This window comes from Coturnix japonica, chromosome 1 (assembly GCF_054131305.1).
Source record: "Coturnix japonica strain WE chromosome 1, WE-NBRP24, whole genome shotgun sequence".
NCBI lineage: Eukaryota > Metazoa > Chordata > Aves > Galliformes > Phasianidae > Coturnix > Coturnix japonica.
In genome coordinates, this window is record NC_140663.1 from 438,982 (window position 1) to 458,843 (window position 19,862).

Sequence of the window (19,862 nt, forward strand, 5' to 3'; positions counted from 1 at the left end):
GGTTGTGGTTTTTTTTGTTGGTTTTTTTTCCTTTTTTTTTAACCCATTTTTGCATCTTTTTTGTTGTTGTTTGTTTTTTTATTGTTCTCAAGATGGCTACAACACCAGAACGGAACCGCACACCCGGCCCCAGCCCCGTCCCCCTGCACTCGCACGGCCGAACCCCCCACCCCAAAACCCTGCGCTCTCCTCCCCCCCCCCCAACCTTCAACAAAAGAAAAAAAAAGAAAAAAACAATTAAAAAATAAAACAAAAAAAAACAACCAAATTTGGGGAAAAAAAAATGAAAAAAAAAATATAATATATATTTTAAGCAGTCCGACCCACGCGGCCGCGTCCCCGCGCCAAGTCCGCGTCCCCACCCCCAAACAACCCCGGGAGTGCGGACCCCCCCCAACCTCGGCCGCCCGCCCCCCTCCCAGAGCTCTTCCCTGGGTTCTCTTGGTGTCGTTTCAGGGAAGTTTGGTACTTTTTGGCGCTTGCTGAGGACGCAGTCCCGCTGTGGGGGGGTTGGGTTGGTTTGTTTCTGGGGGGGTCGCAGTGTTGGGACGCACGCTGCTCTGGTGCTGAGTGAGTGCGGCCCCCGGCGACGGCTGCGGAACCAATCATGGCGGCTTTGTTTCTGTCTTCTGTTAATTAAGGGATGTTCCAGGGATGGGGAGGGCTGCAGGGGGTCATCGCCCCAACCAACCCAATGCCATGTCCTCAACCCCACACGATGTCCACAGCTGAACCCAACCCAATGTCTCCAACCACACACCATGTTCCTGGTGCAGTGCCTTGCCCTCAACCCAAGACCATGACCCCATCCCAACTTGATGCTCCCAACCCAACACCACGTCCCCAACCCAACTTGACGCTCCCAACACAACTTGATGTCCCAACCCAACACCATGTCCCCAACCCAACTTGATGCCCCAACCCAACACCATGTCCCCAAGCCCAACACCATGTCCCCAACCCAACTTGATGCTCCCACCCAACACCATGTCCCCAACACAACTCCATGTCCCCAACACAACTCCATGTCCCCATCCCAATTTGATGCCCCCAACCCAACACCACGTCCCCATTCCAACTTGATGTCCTCAACCCAACACCATGTCCCCAGCCCAACTTGATGCTCCCAGCCCAACACCATGTCCCCAGCCCAGCACCACATCCCCAACCCAATCCAACACAATGTCCCCAACCCAATGTCCTCAACCCGACATCATGACCCCAACCCAAAATGATGCCCCCAACTGAACCCAGACAATGTCCTCAATAAAGCACAAATATCCCCAACCCAATGTCTCCAATCCAACACCACATCCCCAACCTAACACCACGTCCCCAACTCATCCCAACTCAATGTCCTCAACCTAACCCAATGTCCCCAACCCAACATGATGTCCTCCAACCCAACAGTGCCATGTCCCAACCCAATGCAATGTTCCTGATCAAACCCAGAACATTGTCCCCAATAAAGCACAATGTCCCCAACCCAGCACCATGTCCCCTATCCAACCCAGCACCATGCCCCCCAACCCAGCACAACATCCCCACCCCAACTTAGCACCATGTCACTAATCCAACTCAACACAAGGTCCCCAGCCAAGCACAACGTTCCCAACAAAGCCCCATGACCCCAACCTGATGTGATGTCCCCAGCTGAACCTAGAACAATGACCTCAACCCAGTGCCATGTTCCCAACCCAATTTGATGGCTCCATCCCAACACGATGTCCTCAACCGAACCCAAATCAATGTCCCCAACAGAGTATCATGTCCTCAACACAGCATAATATCCCCATCCCAGAGCAATGTCCCCAGTCCAACATCCCCAGCTGAACCTATACAACAATGTCTTCAACCCAACATGATGTCCCCAATGCAACCCAATCCCACACAGTTCCCCCATCCCAATGTGATGTCCCCAGCCCCAGCAATGCCCCTGGGGGTCTGCTGCCCCCATGGTGGCCTCTGGTCTCCTGTGCCTTACCTGGGAGCAGGCACCGTGCCGGGTGCAGGGCGCAGGCTATCGGAACAGGCGTGTGAAGTCCCGCAGAGCCCAGCAGACCTGCTTACATTCCTCCGCACTGCAAAGGGAGGAGGTGTTAGAGGGGTGGGAGACACACAGGGACACATCAGGGGCTGGGGTCCCATTAGATATTGGGATGTGGGCTCTGATCCCAAACTGAGGTCTGCAATTCCATCAGATATTGGGGTCCGGGCTCTGATTCCAAATTTTTGTCTGTGGTCATCAGACACCAAGGTATGGGATCTCATCTCAAGATGGGGTTTGGGGTCCCACCAGTTATAAGGGTCAGGGCTCTGATCCCAAACTGGGGTTTGGGATCCCATCAGATATTGGAGTCTAGGGTCACATCAGATATCAGGGCCCAGGCTCTGATCCCAGATTGAGGTCTGGGGTCCCATCAGATAATGGGGTCCAGACTCTGGTCACTAATTGAGAGCAAGGCTCCCAGCACTAACTGGGGTCTCTGGACTCTCACCTCGTCACCTGCTTGTGGAAATCTGTCAGCTGCTTGTGCGTCACCTGGATGGCCCCCCCTGTCGTCTCCTTTGGCAGCGCCTTCAGGGAGTTCTCCAGCCACCGACAGAAGGTCTGCAGGGAGGGGAGAAAAGTGAGAAGAGGGTACTGTGCTCCCCCTGGGTCACTCTGTGGGATGGGGGAACATGGGGACACCATAGGGATGTGGGTGACACAGTGATGCAGGGACATGTGGACACACGTAGGGACACAGGAATGTGGGGACATGGGGACACAGAGAAGTAGGGATATAGGGATACAGGAAAGCAGGAACATGGAGATGTGAGGGACATAAAGGATATAGAAACACAGGGATGTGGTGACACAGGGATGTGTATCTGCAGAGATATGGAGATGGGGGGGATGCAAGGACACAGGTCCATTGAGGACTTGGGGACATGGGGATGTGAGGAACACAGGGATATAGGGACATGGAGATCTGGTGGACATGAGGGTGTGGGGACACTGAGATTTGGGAATGTGGAGAAGCTAGGGGTATAGGGACATGGGGACACAGAGATGTGGGGGACATGGGGACACAAAGATGCAGGGATCTGGGGGATGTGAGGATACAGAGATATGGGTGACACAGGGATAAAGGAGCGTGAGGATGCTGGGGATATGGGGACAGGGACACGGGGATGTTGGAGACACAGGGTTGTGAAGACAGAGGGAACATGAGGCTGTGGGGACAGAGGGGACATGGTGATGTGTGCTCACCGCGCGGTCGCTCTGCATGATCTCCCAGAGCACCTCGGCCACGTCAGGCAGTGTGTAGGGTGGCAGGCAGAAGCAGCAGGTGTGCAGGAGCTGCGAGACGAGCTGCTGCCCCAGCTGCCGCAGCACCTGCGCTATCAGCTCCGTGCGCAGCTCAAAGTCCTCCTCGTGCTGCAGGGGGATGAGGTATGAGGATCCTGAGCCTGAAACTCTGATCTTAACACTAATCCTAAAATCCCAAACCAGAAACCGCAACCTTCAAACCCTAACTCTAAAACCCAAACCCTAATCTTAACCCTAACACCCTAAGCCTAAAACCCTAAGCTTAACCCTAATGCTAACCATAACCCTAAAACCCTGACCCTAAAACCTTTATCTTCACCTAATCCTAAAACCCAAACCCTGAGCCCGAAACAAGTCCAGCCCCACAATTCTAACCTTTACTCTAACCGTAAAACTGACCTCAAACCTTCACTCCCTAACCCTACATTTCTAGCCATAAATCTCTGACCCCACACCATCTTCGATCCCAACCCACCATCATCTCCACATCATGCTATCCCCAAATCTCCAAACCCTAACCCCAAAATTCTAACCCTAACCCACATCACCTCCAACCCCAACTTCCTCTCTGACCCCAATCCTATGTCCCAACCAGTCCTAAATCTAACCCTACAACCGCAACAAACCCAACCCTACATCCTCTCCCAATACTACATCCTCTTTTGACCTCCCAACCACACATCCTCTTCCAATCCCACTTCCTCTTCCAATCCAACCTTATGTTCTCTTCCAACTCAAACCCATATCCTCTCCCAATCCCACATCCTCTCCCAACTCAATCCCACATCCCCTCTCAACCTATATCCTCTCCCAATCCCACATCCTCTCCCAACTCAATCCCACATCCCCTCTCAACCTATATCCTCTCCCAATCCCACATCCTCTCCCAATCCCACATCCTCTCCCAACTCAATCCCACATCCCCTCTCAACCTACATCAACCTACAATCCCACATCCCAACCCAACCCCACATTCTCTCCCAATGTCACATCCTTCCCCACGTTCTCTTTCAACCCCAAATCTCGGTGCCCTGTCCCCTTCCCCCCATCCCACCCCACTCACATCATTGGCCACCCCGGTGTGCACGAGGTCACGCAGGAACTTCATGACGCTGCAGTTGGCGTCGCGGTGGTCCAGCGTGGTGGCGGCGATGGCCCATTGCAGGATGGGGATCATCACCTGGCTGCGCAGCAGCGTCACCGGGCTGCGCTGGATGAACCTGGGGACAGGGACAGTGCCACGGGGGCGGGGGGATGGGGGGTGGGGGGTACAGGGAGAGGAGAGTGTGGGGATATGACATGGGGATGGAGTGTGGGGACGGGCGGAGCACGGGGACAGAGGGATATGATGTGGGGATGATGGGACAGGGGGGTATGGGTACAAAGGGATGGGGGGATATGATGGGGGGGGCAAAGGGGTGAGGACAGGGGGATATGGGTACATTGGGACAGGGGACAATGGGTTCTGGGGAGAGGGATAGGAAGATATAATGTGACATGGGGTCAGGGGGATGTGGTGACAGCATGTTATGGGGATATCATGTGGGACAGGGAAACAAAAAGGACATGGGGATGCAGGAAATGGGGGACATGGGGATGCAGGGACACGGGGACAGAGAGGGTCTGGGGACATGGGTATGCAGGGAGAGTTAGACACGGGGACATAAAGGACCTGGGGACAAGAAAATGCAGGGACAGAGAGACACGGAGGACTTGTAGACATGCAGATACAGAAATGTAGATGACACAGAGATGCAGGAACATGGAGATATGGAGGACATGGGGATGTGCGGATTCAGGGACATGGAGGACATGGCTATTTTGGGATGTGGGGACACAGGTACCTGGCTGCAAGGCGGAAAAGATCATCCACGGTGTCGGGATGGTTCTGGAGGCCACTGGGCTGCTCAAGGAGCTGGAAGGTGGGGATGCAAAGAGCCTGTGGGGGGACAACAGTCATTAAGGCTCCTTGGCAATTAATTGGGCATCCTTGGTAATTAGGAGTCTGGGCCAATTATGTCACTTGGTGACCCCAGCCCCAAACTGCTCTCCTGGTCTTCCCCATATAAGGGCTCACAGGTTTGGGGTTGGGATTGAAGGATTGGGGCTGGGATGGGGTTTTGGAATTGAAGGATTGGGGTGGGGATGGTAGGACTGGGGATGGGTTGGGGTTCTGGAACTGCAGGATTGGGGCTGGAATTGTAGGACTAGGGCAAGGATTGGGGTTCTAGCATTATAAGACTGGGGATAGATCGGGGTTCAGGAACTGCAGGAGAGGGCTGGGATGAGCCCCACCTGCAGCATGTCGAGCAGCCCCTGCCGGCAGCCCTCCTCCATCCCATACTCATCCACCAGGATGCTGCCCAGGTACAGGAAGCACGAGTGCTGGTGCGCCCGGTACACGCTCACCATCTGCGGAAAACACACCACTGCAGCTTCTTCCCAATCCCAGATGGTGTCCCCCCATCCTTTCCCAATCCCATTTGAAGCTTCATACATCCCTTTCCCACATCCCTTTCCCGTTCCACCTGTGCAGTTTCATCCATTCCTTCCCCACTCCAGCTGAAACTCCCTATGTCCCATTTCAACCACAGAAGGTTCCCTGCACCCCTTCCCGATCCCAGCTTCAGATTCCCACATCCTTCCCTAATCCCAGATGCAGTTTCATGCATCCCATCCTAATCCCATTAAGTTCCCCTCCCATCCCTCACCAATCCCAAATCCCAGTTCCCACCTACACTTCCCCAGCCCCATTGGTTTCCCCATCCCAACCCATTTCCACCCAACCCTCCCCAATCCCATCCGGCTTCCCCTATCCCTTCCCAATCCTAATCCCAGTTCCCACACAACCGTCCCCCCAATCCCACTTGGTTTCCCCCCTCCCTTCCCAATTCCAATCCCAGTTCCCCACCCCACCCTCCCCAGTCCCAATCTCACTGGCTTCCCTTTGCCCTTCCCAATCCCATTGGTTTCCCCCCTCCCTCCCCAATCCCAATCCCAGTCCCCATTTATCCCTCCCCAATCTCAATCCCACACAACCGTCCCCCAGTCCCACTTGGTTTCCCCCCTCCCTTCCCAATTCCAATCCCCCACCCCACCCTCCCCAGTCCCAATCTCATTGGCTTCCCTTCCCCCTTCCCAATCCCACCGTTTTCCCCCCTCCCTCCCCAGTCCCAATCCCAGTCCCCATTTATCCCTCCCCAGTCTCAATCCCATTGGTCTCCCCCCTCCCCAGCCCCAGCTGCAGTTCTGTACACCCCCTGCTCCCCCCTCTCCCCATACCTGTGTGACCAGGGGCTGCAGCAGTGCAGCAGAGCCCTTCCCCACGCAGCGCACGGCGAAGCGCAGGCAGCGACAGCAGCGCTCCACGATGCGGTTATCAGCGCTGTGCTTGTTCAGGGTCTCAGACAGCACAGGCCAGATCTGGGGGCAGAGGGTCGAGGTGACACCCAGCACCCCACACGGCTGCAGGGGGTGCTGCCGGGTCCCATTCTGCACTCACCTCCTGGATGACTTTTTGGCACGGGTGGATCTGCCCATTCTCCACGATGGGGTTGGTGTGCCTGCAGGGAACAGAGTGGGGTAAGTGCCTCCAAGCAACACAGGTGTGATGGGAGGGGAAATGGGGATAGGAAAGGGACATGATGCAGACAGGACAGGGACAGAGTAGGGATGTGGCAGGGATGTAACGGGGACAGAATGGGAGTACAATCAGGACACAAACGAGACAGAATGAGGACATGACAGCAACACGACCAGGACAGGATGAGGACAAGACAGGGACAGAATGAGGACGGGACAGGGATAACACAGGGACATGACTGGGATGGAATGGGGACACAACCAGGACAGTATGAAGACAACACACGGACACAACTGGAATGAAATGGAGACACAACTGGGACAGTACAGGGACTTTACTGGAACAGGATGGGGATGAGACACAGACAGGACAGGACAACATGAGGACAGAATAGGAGAAGACAGGGACATGATAGGGATGGAATGGGGACAAGACAGGGACGCAGCCAGGAAAGCATGGGGACAAGACTGAGTCATGAACGGGACAGGACAGGGACACAATCAGGATAGGACAGGGACACGATAGACATAACCAGTACACAACTGGGACATGATGGAAATACAACCAGGATGAAATGGGGACACAACTGGGACATGACCAGGACATGATGGGGACACAATTGGGACATGGTAGGAGTAGAATGGCAGCACAACAGGGATAAGAACACCTCAGACCTAAAGATGACGGCAAGGCGATCCAGGGGCACAGTGGGGTCGGAGGAGAGCCCATTGCTCGGCTCCTGTGAGAGCAGCTGCAGAAAAAGGACAAGGGGGAGAGGGGGATCAGTGGAATTGTCCCCATGGCAGCCCCACACAGGGGGATGTCACTGTCATTTGGGGACAGATCCCAGCCTGGTGCCGTGGCTGTACCTTCTTCAGGGCGAGCACTTGCACAGCACACAGCTCGCTCAGGCACTCAGAGATCTTCTCCAGGGGCAGCCTGGCGAGGACCAACGCTGTCCCTGCAAGGCAAAGGCATGGGTTTTCAGGTGGGGGAAGTAAAGCCAATGCTGTTTGTATTGCTACACGAGTGGAAAAACACTATTTTGCCTCTTTAGCCACACACTCCTTCCATACATCCCTCTGCACATGCCCCATGGCTGCCCTGTTATTATGATTGTTCCTACAAGTCAAGAAGGACCCAAAGACATCAGGGACCCCATTGCAATGAGAAGCACCTGAAGCCATCAGGTATGTCAATGCAGCAAGAAGATCCCAAACCCGCTGCAGATCCCAACACAGTGAGAAGCACCAGGGCCCATTGGGGATCCCAACACAACAAGAAGGGAACAGACCTTCCAACTGTTTGGCTCTGCTGATCCACTGGACGCAGCCATGTTGATCAACTGGAAGCAGCCCTGTTGACCACCACCCACCACGGCCCTGCTGACTAACTTGATGTGGTCCCATTGACCAACTGGGCAAAGACCCATTGACCACCAACCAACACAGCCCCATTCACCATTAACCAATGAGGCCCCATTGACCAACTGGCTGTGGCCCCACTGACCATTACCTAGTAAGGCCCCATTGACCAATTGTTGTCCCATTAACCAACTGGCTGTTGCCCCACTGACCACCATCCAACACAGCCCCACTGACCAACTAGACACAACTCATTGACGCAGCCCATCCAGAGCCTGACTTGGCCCAGTCAAGGCCCCCTCCTGCCTCACTCACCCTTGAGGAGCCCAACTGCAGCTTCTGGGGACAGTGTGAAGGAGTCGAGGGAGCGGGCGATCTCCAGCAGCCCGGTGAAGTGCTGCGCCATGTGGTCGCGGCACACCGAGCAGATGTTGTGGATGGCTTTGGCTGCGGCCGAAGCCAACCTTCGGTCACACAGCCCCTTCATCAGGTAGCCCAGCACAGGGTCTATGGAGGAGGAAAAACCACAGGGTGAGTGCAGGGAGTGGGGCAGGGAGCAAGGGAGGGGGTCACTGGGAAGGACTGACCCAAGAACTGAGGGTTCCTGTCCACCACCTCGCTCATCTCGCCCACCAGCTCGATGCTGGTGTAGCGCACGGCTGTGTGCACTGTCTCAGGGAGCCGCACCACTCCCTCCAGAACCTCCACCAGCGTCGGGTTGTTCTCCCTGCAGGATGAGGTGGGGGTGGATTAGAATGAGGCAAATGGTTTAGGACGAGGCAGAGGGATTAACAGGGTCCTGACCCCCCTGACTCCACAAAGATCCCCCTGTACATGGCAGCCAGTGCTGGCATCAAAACATGGAGTATCTCTGGTGGGAACAGAATCATACAGCAGCCTAGGTTGGAAATGAAGTAACAGAACGTCTCAGTTTGGGAAGGGAATCCCAGTTTGTGAAGGGAATCAGAGAACCTTGGGTTGGGAACGGAGTCACAGAAGGTCCAAGGATGGGAATGGAGACACAGAACACATCTCCAGTTTGGGAATAGCACAATAATACATTCTAGACTGAGGACGGAATCACAGAATATCCCAAGAATGGAATCAGAGAGCACCTTGAGTTGGAAAAGGGATCTCCAGACGTATCTGGGAATCACAGAATGCTCCCAGTTTCAGAAATGGAATCACAGAGCATTCCTCAGTTTGGAAGTGGAATTACAAAATGTTCCCAGTTTCAGAAATGGGATCACAGAGGATCCCCAGTTTGGAAATAGCACCCATGAACTCTACAGAGTCCCCCAGAAGCACTCACTGGTCAACGCTCTTGGCGATGGAGGCCATGATGAAGAGGACAGCCTCTGTCACCTCCCAGGGTGGATTGCCGTCCTTCAGCGTTGCATAGAGCTGCAAGAGGGAGAAAACAAGCCCCCAAAAAAGCCCCAAAATTACCAATCTCACCCCAAAACAGCAGCATCCCTCCTGAGCCCAGGGTTTTGGGACCCTGTATGGGTGTCTGCATGTTTTAGGGCACAAGGAGGTAACGCAGACACACCTGTGCGAAGCACTCCACTGAGCCCACCAGGAAGATGAGGTCCTTGACCAGGTCCGAGACGCGCATCCGGAACTCGCCAAAGTCATCCGTCTCCTCTGGGACACCCTCCTGGGATAGAGGGGACAGGGAGAATAAAATGGGAGAAGGGTGGGAAAGGAGGAGAAGCTCCCACCCTCCAACAAGACATGTCCCAGCAGAAACACCTCTGGGAGGACACAGCGGAGCATGTCTCAGTGTGGGAAATACTGTGGGGAAGTGGGATGGAGCCCAGAGGAAACGCAGCAAGTGGAAAACAGAAAATGACATAAAGAATGTGGCCTTACGTGGTCTGAGTCGAGCTGGCAGTGCCGGGCCAGTGCGTGCAGCAGGCGTTGGATGTAGGCTTTGAAGATGCTATGGATGACGGCGTCTTCCGTCTTATAGAGATGCTCCCCCAGGCGGTACCAGAAGTTAAAGGAGATTTCGACCACCTGGATGGGGAGGGAGGAGAGAAATTCAGGATTTGTGATCAACACTGCCTGCAGGGCTTCCCATACAGGGTCTCTGAGGGCTTATGGGGTTGTGGATTTCTATTGGCACTGCTGCTTCTTCCACCCATGGCAAAACACCGAGTGTTTCACGCAGCTTCGTCAATCTACTTGTCAATTAGAAAAGGATTTTAAACCCAGAGGTCATCTAAAATTTGTCCCCTACAAGAAGGATGGGATGGTATGGAGGAGTGACCTACCTTAGAAGAAAGTTAGGATGGAAAAAGTTACCTGCCCTACAAGAAGGATGGGATGGGATGGGATGGGATGGGATGGGATGGGATGGGATGGGATGGGATGGGATGGGATGGAGGAGTGACTTGCCTTACAAAAAGGATGGGATGGAAAGAGTGACCTACCCTACAAGAAGGATAAGATGAGATAGAAGAAGTGATCTGCCCTATAAGAAGGATGGGATAAGCTGAATGACCTGCCCCAAAAGGAAGGCCAGGATGAATCTGCTTTCTAAAAAGGACAGAAGGAGTTGGCTCTCATCATCCTGGAGAAGACAAGGCTCAGCAAGGGCTCTTTGCAGCACCCCCAGGACTTAAAGGGTGGCCATGAGGAAGATGGAGCTCTCCTTACAATGACAACCAACAGAGAAGATGAAGGACAAGGAGGGGCTGACCCCGTGCCCACCTCGTACTGTGGGTGCCCTGCACAGATCAGCAGCAGCTCCAGCGTCCGCAGGTCGCCCAGCCCCTGGCCTGGCGTGCAGACAATCTTGTCCAGGAAGGTCTCGCACAGCTCAGTGAACACACGGCAGTAGTTGAGCACCCTGTGGAGGGAAAGAAAGGTGTGGGTCAGGGGGATGGTTGGTGGGGAGCATGGAGTGGGTTGTGTGGGCAATGGGTCCCAGAACCTATCTCAGACCATGGGACACTGTCAACTGTTTAAGCGTCCCATAGATCCAACCAAACCAAAGTTCCCGAGGAAGGAGCAATGGTCCCAAACACAAACACAATTACTCTCTACAAATCAACCCAAGGAAGGAGTGATGAACCCAAGGACAAACACACGACTGATTTATAAACCAACCCAACCTCCAGGAAGAAGCAATAATCCCAAAGAAAAAAAAGGGTAAATACATAATCCCTGACACTCTGGAATGGAAGATTCTTTCCACCTCAAAGCCTTCTGAGAATGAAGGCCTATTCTACCCCAAACCAATCTATGAAGGAGATTTGGGGTTTGTGATGTGGCTCTGTCCCTGCTGAGTTGCTACGAGCTTAAAATGTGGGGAAGAGATGTTTGGAAACAAAGGAACCATGGGAAGAAAAGAAAGATCCCCAAATGCATTTGGAATCTTCTTGGATTGGGATCCCCAGCAGGTTCAAGGGCTTCTTATTGGGATCCCCATTGGGCTTGGGATCTTCTTGTTGTGTTGGGATCCCCAATGAGTTTGTGATCCCCAGTGGCTTCAAGTGCTTCTCGTTGCATTTGGATCCCCAACAGCTTCAGGTGCTTCTTGTTGCACCAAGACCACCCATGGGTTTGGAATCCCCAGTGGGTTTGGGATCTTCCTGTTGTGTTGGGATCCCAATGGGTTTGGGATCCCCAACAGCTTTAAGTGCTTCTTGTTATGTTTGGATCCCCTATGAGTTCGGGATTTTTTGTGTTGGGATCCCCAGTGGGTTTGGGATTCCCTTGTTGCGTTGGGATCTCCAGTGGGTCTGAGATTCCCTTGTTGTGTTGGGATCCCCAGTGGGTTTGGGATTCCCTTTTTGTGCTGGGATCCCCAGTGGGTCTGAGATTCCCTTGTTGTGTTGGGATACCCAGTGGGTTGGAGATCCTCAATGGCTTCAGGTGCTTTTTTGCTTTGGAGAAACATCTTAAAATATGGGAAACTCATCTGCATGGAACTTGGAACACAAGGTAGGAGATTTCTGGAACCGCAGAACCATGAGCAGAACACAAAGGTGAGAAAGGAAAACAACACAGATGCAGCAAATCCCCAAAATAGCCACATCAGAGAGCAGAGTAGCCAACTCCTGCTGCTCCAGACACAGTCACTCACTTGTCCAGGTCCTCCCGTGCCACGGCCATGTGGTAGGCACTCTCAAGGGTGAGGACTCCCTGGAAGAGCTGCAGGGCCAGGGGCAAGTTGGTCTCCACATTCTCAATGGCATAGAGCGCCGAGCAGACGCAGTCTGAGGCGGCCTCGTGTAGGTTGGAGGAGGTCTTGTCTTGTTGCTGCAAGGAGGAGGAGGAAAAAGGGCAGATGGGTTTGGGAGAATGAGACAGATCTGTATGTTGTGCCACACACGGGGCAGCCCAGAGCACTGCAGGACGTGCATTGAGTGTTGTCTGCTCCTTCTGCTGAACAGGAGCTCTTGTTTGCATTTGTCCTTTGTTTAATTTGCACCATGGAACAGATGCAAATGAGCTTCCTGTTAACGAGGGGAGGAAGCGATACAACGTGGGGCTGCACCTCCAGAAAACGTCAGAATCCCTTTGCTGCTGGTGCTCTGCCATGTGCATAAAAGCACAAAAACCCCTTTGGAATTAAGCAATAAAAGTGTCAGCAAGGGAATTAAATTTTCTGCTGAAAACCTGATTTTCAGCATTGATTTCAGTGCTAAGCAAACGCAGTTTGTTCAAAGAAGAACATAGATGAAGAAAATACATTTTTCTCCTACCCAAGGAATACAGACAACTCCTCAAACCAAATGTAACCCCGAAACTTCAGTTCATGACTATGGCAAACCAATGACCAAGCTGCAAACCTGGCCGTGGTGGTGATCCCCGGACAGGCTGGAAATGGCATTACTCAGCCACGCCACCCCCAAAACTGGGAGCCCAGAACATTCCCATCCAACACATGGGATGGAGTTATAGGAAGAGAAGCAGCACCATATGGACTTAAGAGCACCACAACAGGAGGGATACTCACCAACACCTCAAAAAGGAGTGACAGCAGCTTGCTGTTGGCCATGAAGGTGCTGTCCAGGACCCCCAGGTTGAACCAGCTCCCCAGGCACCGGAAGATTTTGATGAGCATCTTCTCATCATTGCCTGCTTTCTCCACACACGTCATCTACGGCAAGACAAGAAAAACCACTTGCAGCACCCACATGATTTGAGAAATGAGGTTGGGGAAAGACAGCCATCCTGGAGACTCTGCGGGGTGACCTTCGTGTCCCCCAAGGGACGCACGGTTTGGGTTCTGGGTGCTGCCGTGCAGAGCCAATTGGACTCAACAATCCTCACGGGTCCCTTCCAACTTTGGGGTATTCTAAGATTTAACGATTCTAGGATCCTAAGGCACCCAAAAGGTCATGCTGGGCTTCCAGAGATCCTCACTGGGCTCATAAATTTCCAAAGGCAGGTTTTGCACTTCAGCCCAGCCCATGGCTGGACCCACAGCCATGAGATTAATGACATTTATCTGTACTCAAACACTGAGAACCAGAAGACAAATCACTTAATGGTTTGGGACCTTCAATCCTGCAATGGTCTGGGGCCAAGGGGACCCTCTATCCCAGAATGGTTTGGTGTGGAAAGGAAATCCAATCCCAAAACTGTCTGAGGTGGATGGGACCTCCTATCCCAGAACTGTTTGGGGTGGAAGGGAAATGGGGAGAAGACCCAATGGAGAACGTGCCCCATGTACTGCAGCACATGCCCTTACCAGCAGTGAGACAACAGTGCTGGAGTAGTAGGCCAAGTCCTCGATGATCTCGGTGCGGCGGTTGGCCCCGATGCGCAGCGAGCGGCTGTGCACCTCCTCGGGCAGCACCGTCAGGATCTCCAGCAGGAAGGGCAGTGAGGTGACATCATTGCTGTACCTGGAAGCAACCAGAGCATAGAGAGCACGTGGGCAGGGGGCAGAAACGTAGATGTGGAATTCTAAGCGCTGTCACATGTGGAGTGATGGATGGGAATTCCACCTCTACTCAGAGGCGACCTGAGAAGCTCCTCATTACTGACTGAGCCACAGAAACACCCCCATTGCTGCCCCATTTGCTGCCACGTGTCTTTTCAGATCGCACAGGTCTGTCCACCAGCAGACACAAACCATCACTTACTTTTCGACCAGCGTCTGCACGCAGCCCTTCCAAGAAGCCATCTGCAGGGCCAGGTCTGCTATTGCTAAAGCGAGCTGCGAAGGAGAGAAAACACAGCTTAGAGTGGAGATGCAAAACCCTCAAACATCCCTCATTGTGGGATGTTTGTGCCCCTCTGCTACCCAGCCATCCCATCTCACTGAGCACTTCCACCCCAGCTCAGGAGGGGCATTCCCAGCCAGCTGGCAGGAGGAGCTCTGCGGGCTCCCTTCCTTCAGCTTGCTGTCTGTGTTCCAATAGTACTAGGGGGAAAAATGAGCTCAGGTTTGGCAGCCCAATGGCCCTGCTGCACAGCTGATGCAGGCTCGGTGCCCCACGCTTGGTGCTGGGTTACTTAAAGACTTGGCTGGGCCGCACAGCACCACTGAGATTTGGGATAATGGGATGGGAGGGGTTTCCCAGAACACAACAGTGTCCACAGGGGATACAGAAATCAATTCAATGGGGACAAAGCATTGATCAGTTTAAATACAGTTATCAGATGGAGACAGGGAACAGTATCCTGTGCTTGGCATCCTGTGCTTGGCTCTCCTTGCTCTACGCTGGAGGAAAAGCAGCCAAGAAGACCTCGGGAAGAGCTTTGGTGGAAAAAAATCAGCTCCAGGGGAAGCCCTAACCCTGCTGGGAGCAGCCCCAGAGCCTCCCCCTACCTGGGTGACGATGACTGGCGAGAGGTCCTTCAAGTTCTGGATGTGGGACAGCAAAGAATCACGCAGGGACGCGTGTGAGTCGGTGGGGAGCTCGTAGAATGAGGTCTGGATCTTCATCTTCATCGTCTGCGCTGCAAAGTAGCACGACTCCACATCCTGCCGGATCTGCAGGAGCTGGTCTGAGATCTCCCAGGCATGAACCTGTGGGTGAAGGCAGAGTATTAAAGATGCAAACACACCTCTACATTCCCTGCACCAACACCGTTAGCCACACGATGAACTCCCCGTCACCAAATATTGGTCTACTGAACACTGGACATGGGGGCTGAGGCTGATGGTGGCACCCAACTGGAGCGCCAGTTTTTGTTTCAGTGAAATTATTTTGTTCCTCTGAAATCCACCTTTCTTTCCCTTAGCCCCAATAGTTCCCATTAGTTCCCATCACTGCATGCACCAGACACAGTCCCAAAGGGTTTAACCGATGAGAAGTGAGGCTGGGAAGAGGTGGATCCATCATGGGATTGGGGAATGGTTCAAGCAAGGGGGGCTCCTGCAGCCCCTCAGTGGTCTGGGGTTGGCAGGGGCCTTCAGCCCACCTTGCTCCAAACCTTCTCAATGCAAACCCTAACACACTAATCCTAAAGTGATAACTCTAATCCTAAACTAAAAATCTTAACCCTAAACCCCGACTGCATACTGAAAAGGAAGGCTCGCTCCTCCCTTTCCCCACACTCAGCTCCTTCCACAGCCTGTGTGAGGATTTCTTCTACCTCCCAGTCCCACCCAGGCTTCCAAAATGACTTTGGGCTGCAAAGGCCGCGTGTTGAAGGTGATGACAAACACCACAACAACCAAGATGGGTGCTCCAATAAAGACCAAGGCCCTAATGAAGCCCCTAACCTGAACAAATACCACGGCCAAAGGTTTCTTAAGGTTAATTAGGGGTTACCCTTCTACCTTGCACTTCCATATTCTCATTCCGTTAGCTTTAGGAATAGAGCCAAGGAACACCGTATCAGAATGAGCCATCAACACGAGCCCTGCCTGGCTCCTATCTATCACTAAGCCAAAAATCCACCTCAAAGCACAACCACACTGCACTAAGCCATCACTAAAAACCAACCGTGCTCACAGCTCTATGCACAGCAGCAGCCACAAAACACTTGGAGCTTGGTTACATCCATGGGACGCCTGTGAGGCAGGAGAACAGTGAAGGCATTTGGGACTTCCACCTCCCTAAAGCCCACAGCTCCATGTGCTCTGCAGCTCAACCTCTGCATGGCTCCATTGCTGCCAACCACGAGGACCAAGACACTCCTGGGGGGCTACAGAGCCATACCCGGAGCAGAGGGAGAGTCCAAAAGGGAATCAAGGACCTCTTGGAAGGCACCAGAGCCACTCCAGGAGCTCCTGGGGGACACCAAGGCTGTATCAGGAGCTCAGGGGACCTTCTGGGGTCACCATAGAATTACTGAGCAGCATTAGGATTGTACTAGGAGCACCGGGGATCAATTGGGGGATACTGGGGAGCTCTTGGAGGGTACCAGGACACTCCTCAGGGCATCAGAGCCATACTAAGAGCGCCTGGAGGGTATCGGGACCCACTGAGGGCACCAGAACAGAAACCCTCCATGGGGAGTGAAGGAAGCCCTGGGGGACACTGAGCCACTCCTGGAGGGCACCATGACACCCCACGGCCACGCTGAGAGCACAGAGGAGCACTGGGGAGCACCAGGGAGCTCTTAGGAGGGATCGAGAACACTCCCGGCAGCACCGAGTCTCACAGATCACAGAATGACCCGGGTTGGAAGGGACCTCAAGGACCATGTAGATCAAACCCCCCTGCCTGGCAGGGCCACCAAACATACACCTTTACTAGATCAGGTTGCCCAGGGCCCCGTCCAACCTGGCCTTGAACACCTCCAAGGACGGGGCATCCACAACCTCCCTGGGCAGCCTGTTCCAGGGCCTAACCACTCTCCTAGTGAAGAACTTCCCCCTAACATCCAACCTAAATCTTCCCTCTTTTAACTTCAAACCATTTCCCCGTGTCCTGCTATTGTCAGCCCTTTCCAAGAGTTTACTCCCCTCCTGGGAGTAAGTTCCCTTCAGGTATTGAAAGGCTGCAATGAGGTCACCCCGCAACCTTCTCTTCTCCAGGCTGAACAAACCCAGCTCCCTCAGCCTGTCCTCATAGGGGAGGTGCTCCAGCCCCCTGATCATCTTCCTGTCCCTCCTCTGGACCCTTTCCATAATCTCCATATCTTTCTTGTACTGAGGGCTCCACACCTGGACACAGTACTCCAGATGGGGCCTCACAAGAGCAGAGTAGAGAGGGACGATCACCTCCCTGTCCCTGCTGACCACCCCTCTCCTGATGGAGCCCAGGATCCCATTTGCTTTCTGAGCTGCCAGAGCGCACTGCTGGCTCATGTTGAGTCTCTCGTCCATCAGGACCCCCAGGTCCTTAAGGACCACTCCTCCCAGCCTGTACAGGTGCCTGGGCTTCTTCCAGCCCAAATGCAAACACTTTGCCGTGCTGAACCTCATTAAGTTCACCCAAGCCCAGCTTTCCAGCCTGTCTCCCCTATGAGGACACCGGGCCATCCCTGTGTGACCACCGGACCCCCCCGGTGCCGCTCCCCGCCGCTCCCCGCCCCTCTCACCTCCCAGAACCGCCGCCCCCCCAGCTCCAACTCCCCGCCCCCCCCCCCCCCCCTCCACGTGCTGCCCCCTCCCCGCACCGAGCGCTGCAGCTCGCCCAGCCAGCAGCTGGCCCGCTCCTTGCCGCTGGGGTCGGGGTCGTGGTAAAGGGCCTGCACGGCTTGGTACACCAGCTGTAAGCTGGGTTGGGCCCCGCCGCCCTCCATGGCCGCAGCCGCCGCTCTCAGGGCCGCCCTCCTCCTCCTCCCGCCGCCATCTTTGGGGCCTACGCGCCGGTACCGGAGCGCGGCGGTGCGACGCGAAATGTGTTCCCCCCGGAAACTTCGAAACGGGAAGTTCCGCCCCGCAAGGAAATGAGTTCCGCTCTTAATTTCCTGTTCGCCGGTGTTACGCCAATAGCGCTCCCTCCCGGAAACAAAGTTCCGGTCAAATCACCCCAATGTGATCCCATTAACCCCCCTGCGGTCCCATTAACCCCATTGTGATTCCATTAACCCCACTGGGATCCCATTAACCCCATTGTGATTCCATTAACCCCACCGGGATCCCATTAACCTCATTTGAATCCCATTAACTCCACTGGGATCTCATTAACCCCATTGTGATCCCATTAACCCCCCTGCGATCCTATTAACCCCACTGGGATCCCATTAACCCCACTGGGATCCCATTAACCCCATTGGGATCCCATTAACCCCACTGTGATCCCATTAACCTCATTGGGATCCCATTAACCTCATTGTGATACCATTAACCCCATTGTGATGCCATTTACCCCACTGGGATCCCATTAACCCCACTGGAATCCCATTAACCACATTGGGATCCCATTAACCTCATTGGAATCCCATTAACCCCATTGGGATCCCATTAACCTCATTGGAATCCCATTAACCCCATTGGGATCCCATTAACCCCATTGGGATCCCATTAACCCCACTGTGATCTCATTAACCCCACTGGAATCCCATTAACCCCATTGTGATCCCATTAACCCCACTGAGATCCCATTAACACCCCTGGGATCCCATTAACCCCATTGGGATCCATTTACCCCATTGTGATCCCATTAACCCCACTGGGATCCCATTAACACTCCTGGGATCCCATTAACCCCACTGGGATCCCATTAACCCCATTGGAATCCCATTAACCTCATTGTGATCCCATTAACCCCATTGTGATACCATTAACCCCATTGTGATCCCATTAACTTCACTGGGATCCCATTAACCCCACTGGGATCCCATTAACCCCACTGGAATCCCATTAACCCCACTGGGATCCCATTAACCCCACTGGGATCCCATTAACCCCATTGGGATCCCATTAACCTCATTGGAATCCCATTAACCCCATTGTGATCCCATTAACCACACTGGGATCCCATTAACCCCACTGGGATCCCATTAACCCCATTGTGATCCCATTAACTCCACTGGGATCCCATTAACCCCACTGGGATCCCATTAACCCCACTGGGATCCCATTTGCCCCCATTGTGATCCCATTAACCTCAATGGGATCCCATTAACCCCATTGGGATCCCATTTAACCAATTGTGATTCCATTAACCCCCCTGCAATCCCATTAACCCCACTGGAATCCCATTAACCCCACTGGGATCCCATTAACCCCACTGGGATCCCATTAACCCCATTGGGATCCCATTAACCTCATTGGAATCCCATTAACCCCATTGTGATCCCATTAACCACACTGGGATCCCATTAACCCCACTGGGATCCCATTAACCCCATTGTGATCCCATTAACTCCACTGGGATCCCATTAACCCCACTGGGATCCCATTAACCCCACTGGGATCCCATTTGCCCCCATTGTGATCCCATTAACCTCAATGGGATCCCATTAACCCCATTGGGATCCCATTTAACCAATTGTGATTCCATTAACCCCCCTGCAATCCCATTAACCCCATTGTGATCCCATTAACCCCACTGGGATCCCATTAACCCCCCTGCAATCCCATTTACCCCACTGGGATTCCATTAAACTCATTGGAATCCCATTAACCCCACTGGAATCCCATTAACCCCATTGTGATCCCATTAACCCCAATGGGATCCCATTAACCCCATTGTGATCCCATTAACCCCACTGTGATCTCATTAACCCC

General features: G+C 53.6%; 1 protein-coding gene across 2 annotated transcripts; it reads right to left on the reverse strand.

Moving 5' to 3' along the window:
• Window positions 1-56: 56 nt before the first annotated feature.
• Window positions 57-18,048, reverse strand: TNPO3 (transportin 3). 2 transcript variants are annotated; one of them, XM_085510807.1, is made up of 23 exons: window positions 17,804-18,048; window positions 15,060-15,260; window positions 14,371-14,444; window positions 13,974-14,130; window positions 13,236-13,379; window positions 12,360-12,535; window positions 10,982-11,120; window positions 10,139-10,285; window positions 9,816-9,923; window positions 9,576-9,667; window positions 8,851-8,990; window positions 8,579-8,770; window positions 7,769-7,860; window positions 7,574-7,650; window positions 6,819-6,879; window positions 6,599-6,739; window positions 5,612-5,728; window positions 5,161-5,255; window positions 4,380-4,536; window positions 3,257-3,424; window positions 2,499-2,611; window positions 1,985-2,081; window positions 57-593 (listed from the first exon to the last, which is right to left on the reverse strand). In XM_085510807.1, exons 1-22 carry the CDS (start codon window positions 17,927-17,929, stop codon window positions 2,021-2,023), a joined length of 2,778 nt encoding a protein of 925 aa, XP_085366933.1. In that variant the 5' UTR covers window positions 17,930-18,048; the 3' UTR covers window positions 57-593; window positions 1,985-2,020. The 2 variants fall into 2 exon arrangements, with proteins under 2 accessions (XP_085366933.1, XP_015709521.1); XM_015854035.2 differs by having other exon boundaries at window positions 57-629.
• Window positions 18,049-19,862: the final 1,814 nt, after the last annotated feature.

Bases quoted from the DNA above. Each gene is read 5' to 3' on its own strand.
- TNPO3 (XM_085510807.1), bottom strand. From the start codon at position 17,929: ATGGAGGGCGGCGGGGCCCAACCCAGCTTACAGCTGGTGTACCAAGCC. The intron at 8,771-8,850 runs GTCAGTCCTTCC...CCTCCTCCATAG, and splicing joins CAGGAACCCTCAGTTCTTGG to ACCCTGTGCTGGGCTACCTG. The intron at 7,651-7,768 runs GTACAGCCACGG...CTTTTTCTGCAG, and splicing joins AAGTGCTCGCCCTGAAGAAG to CTGCTCTCACAGGAGCCGAG.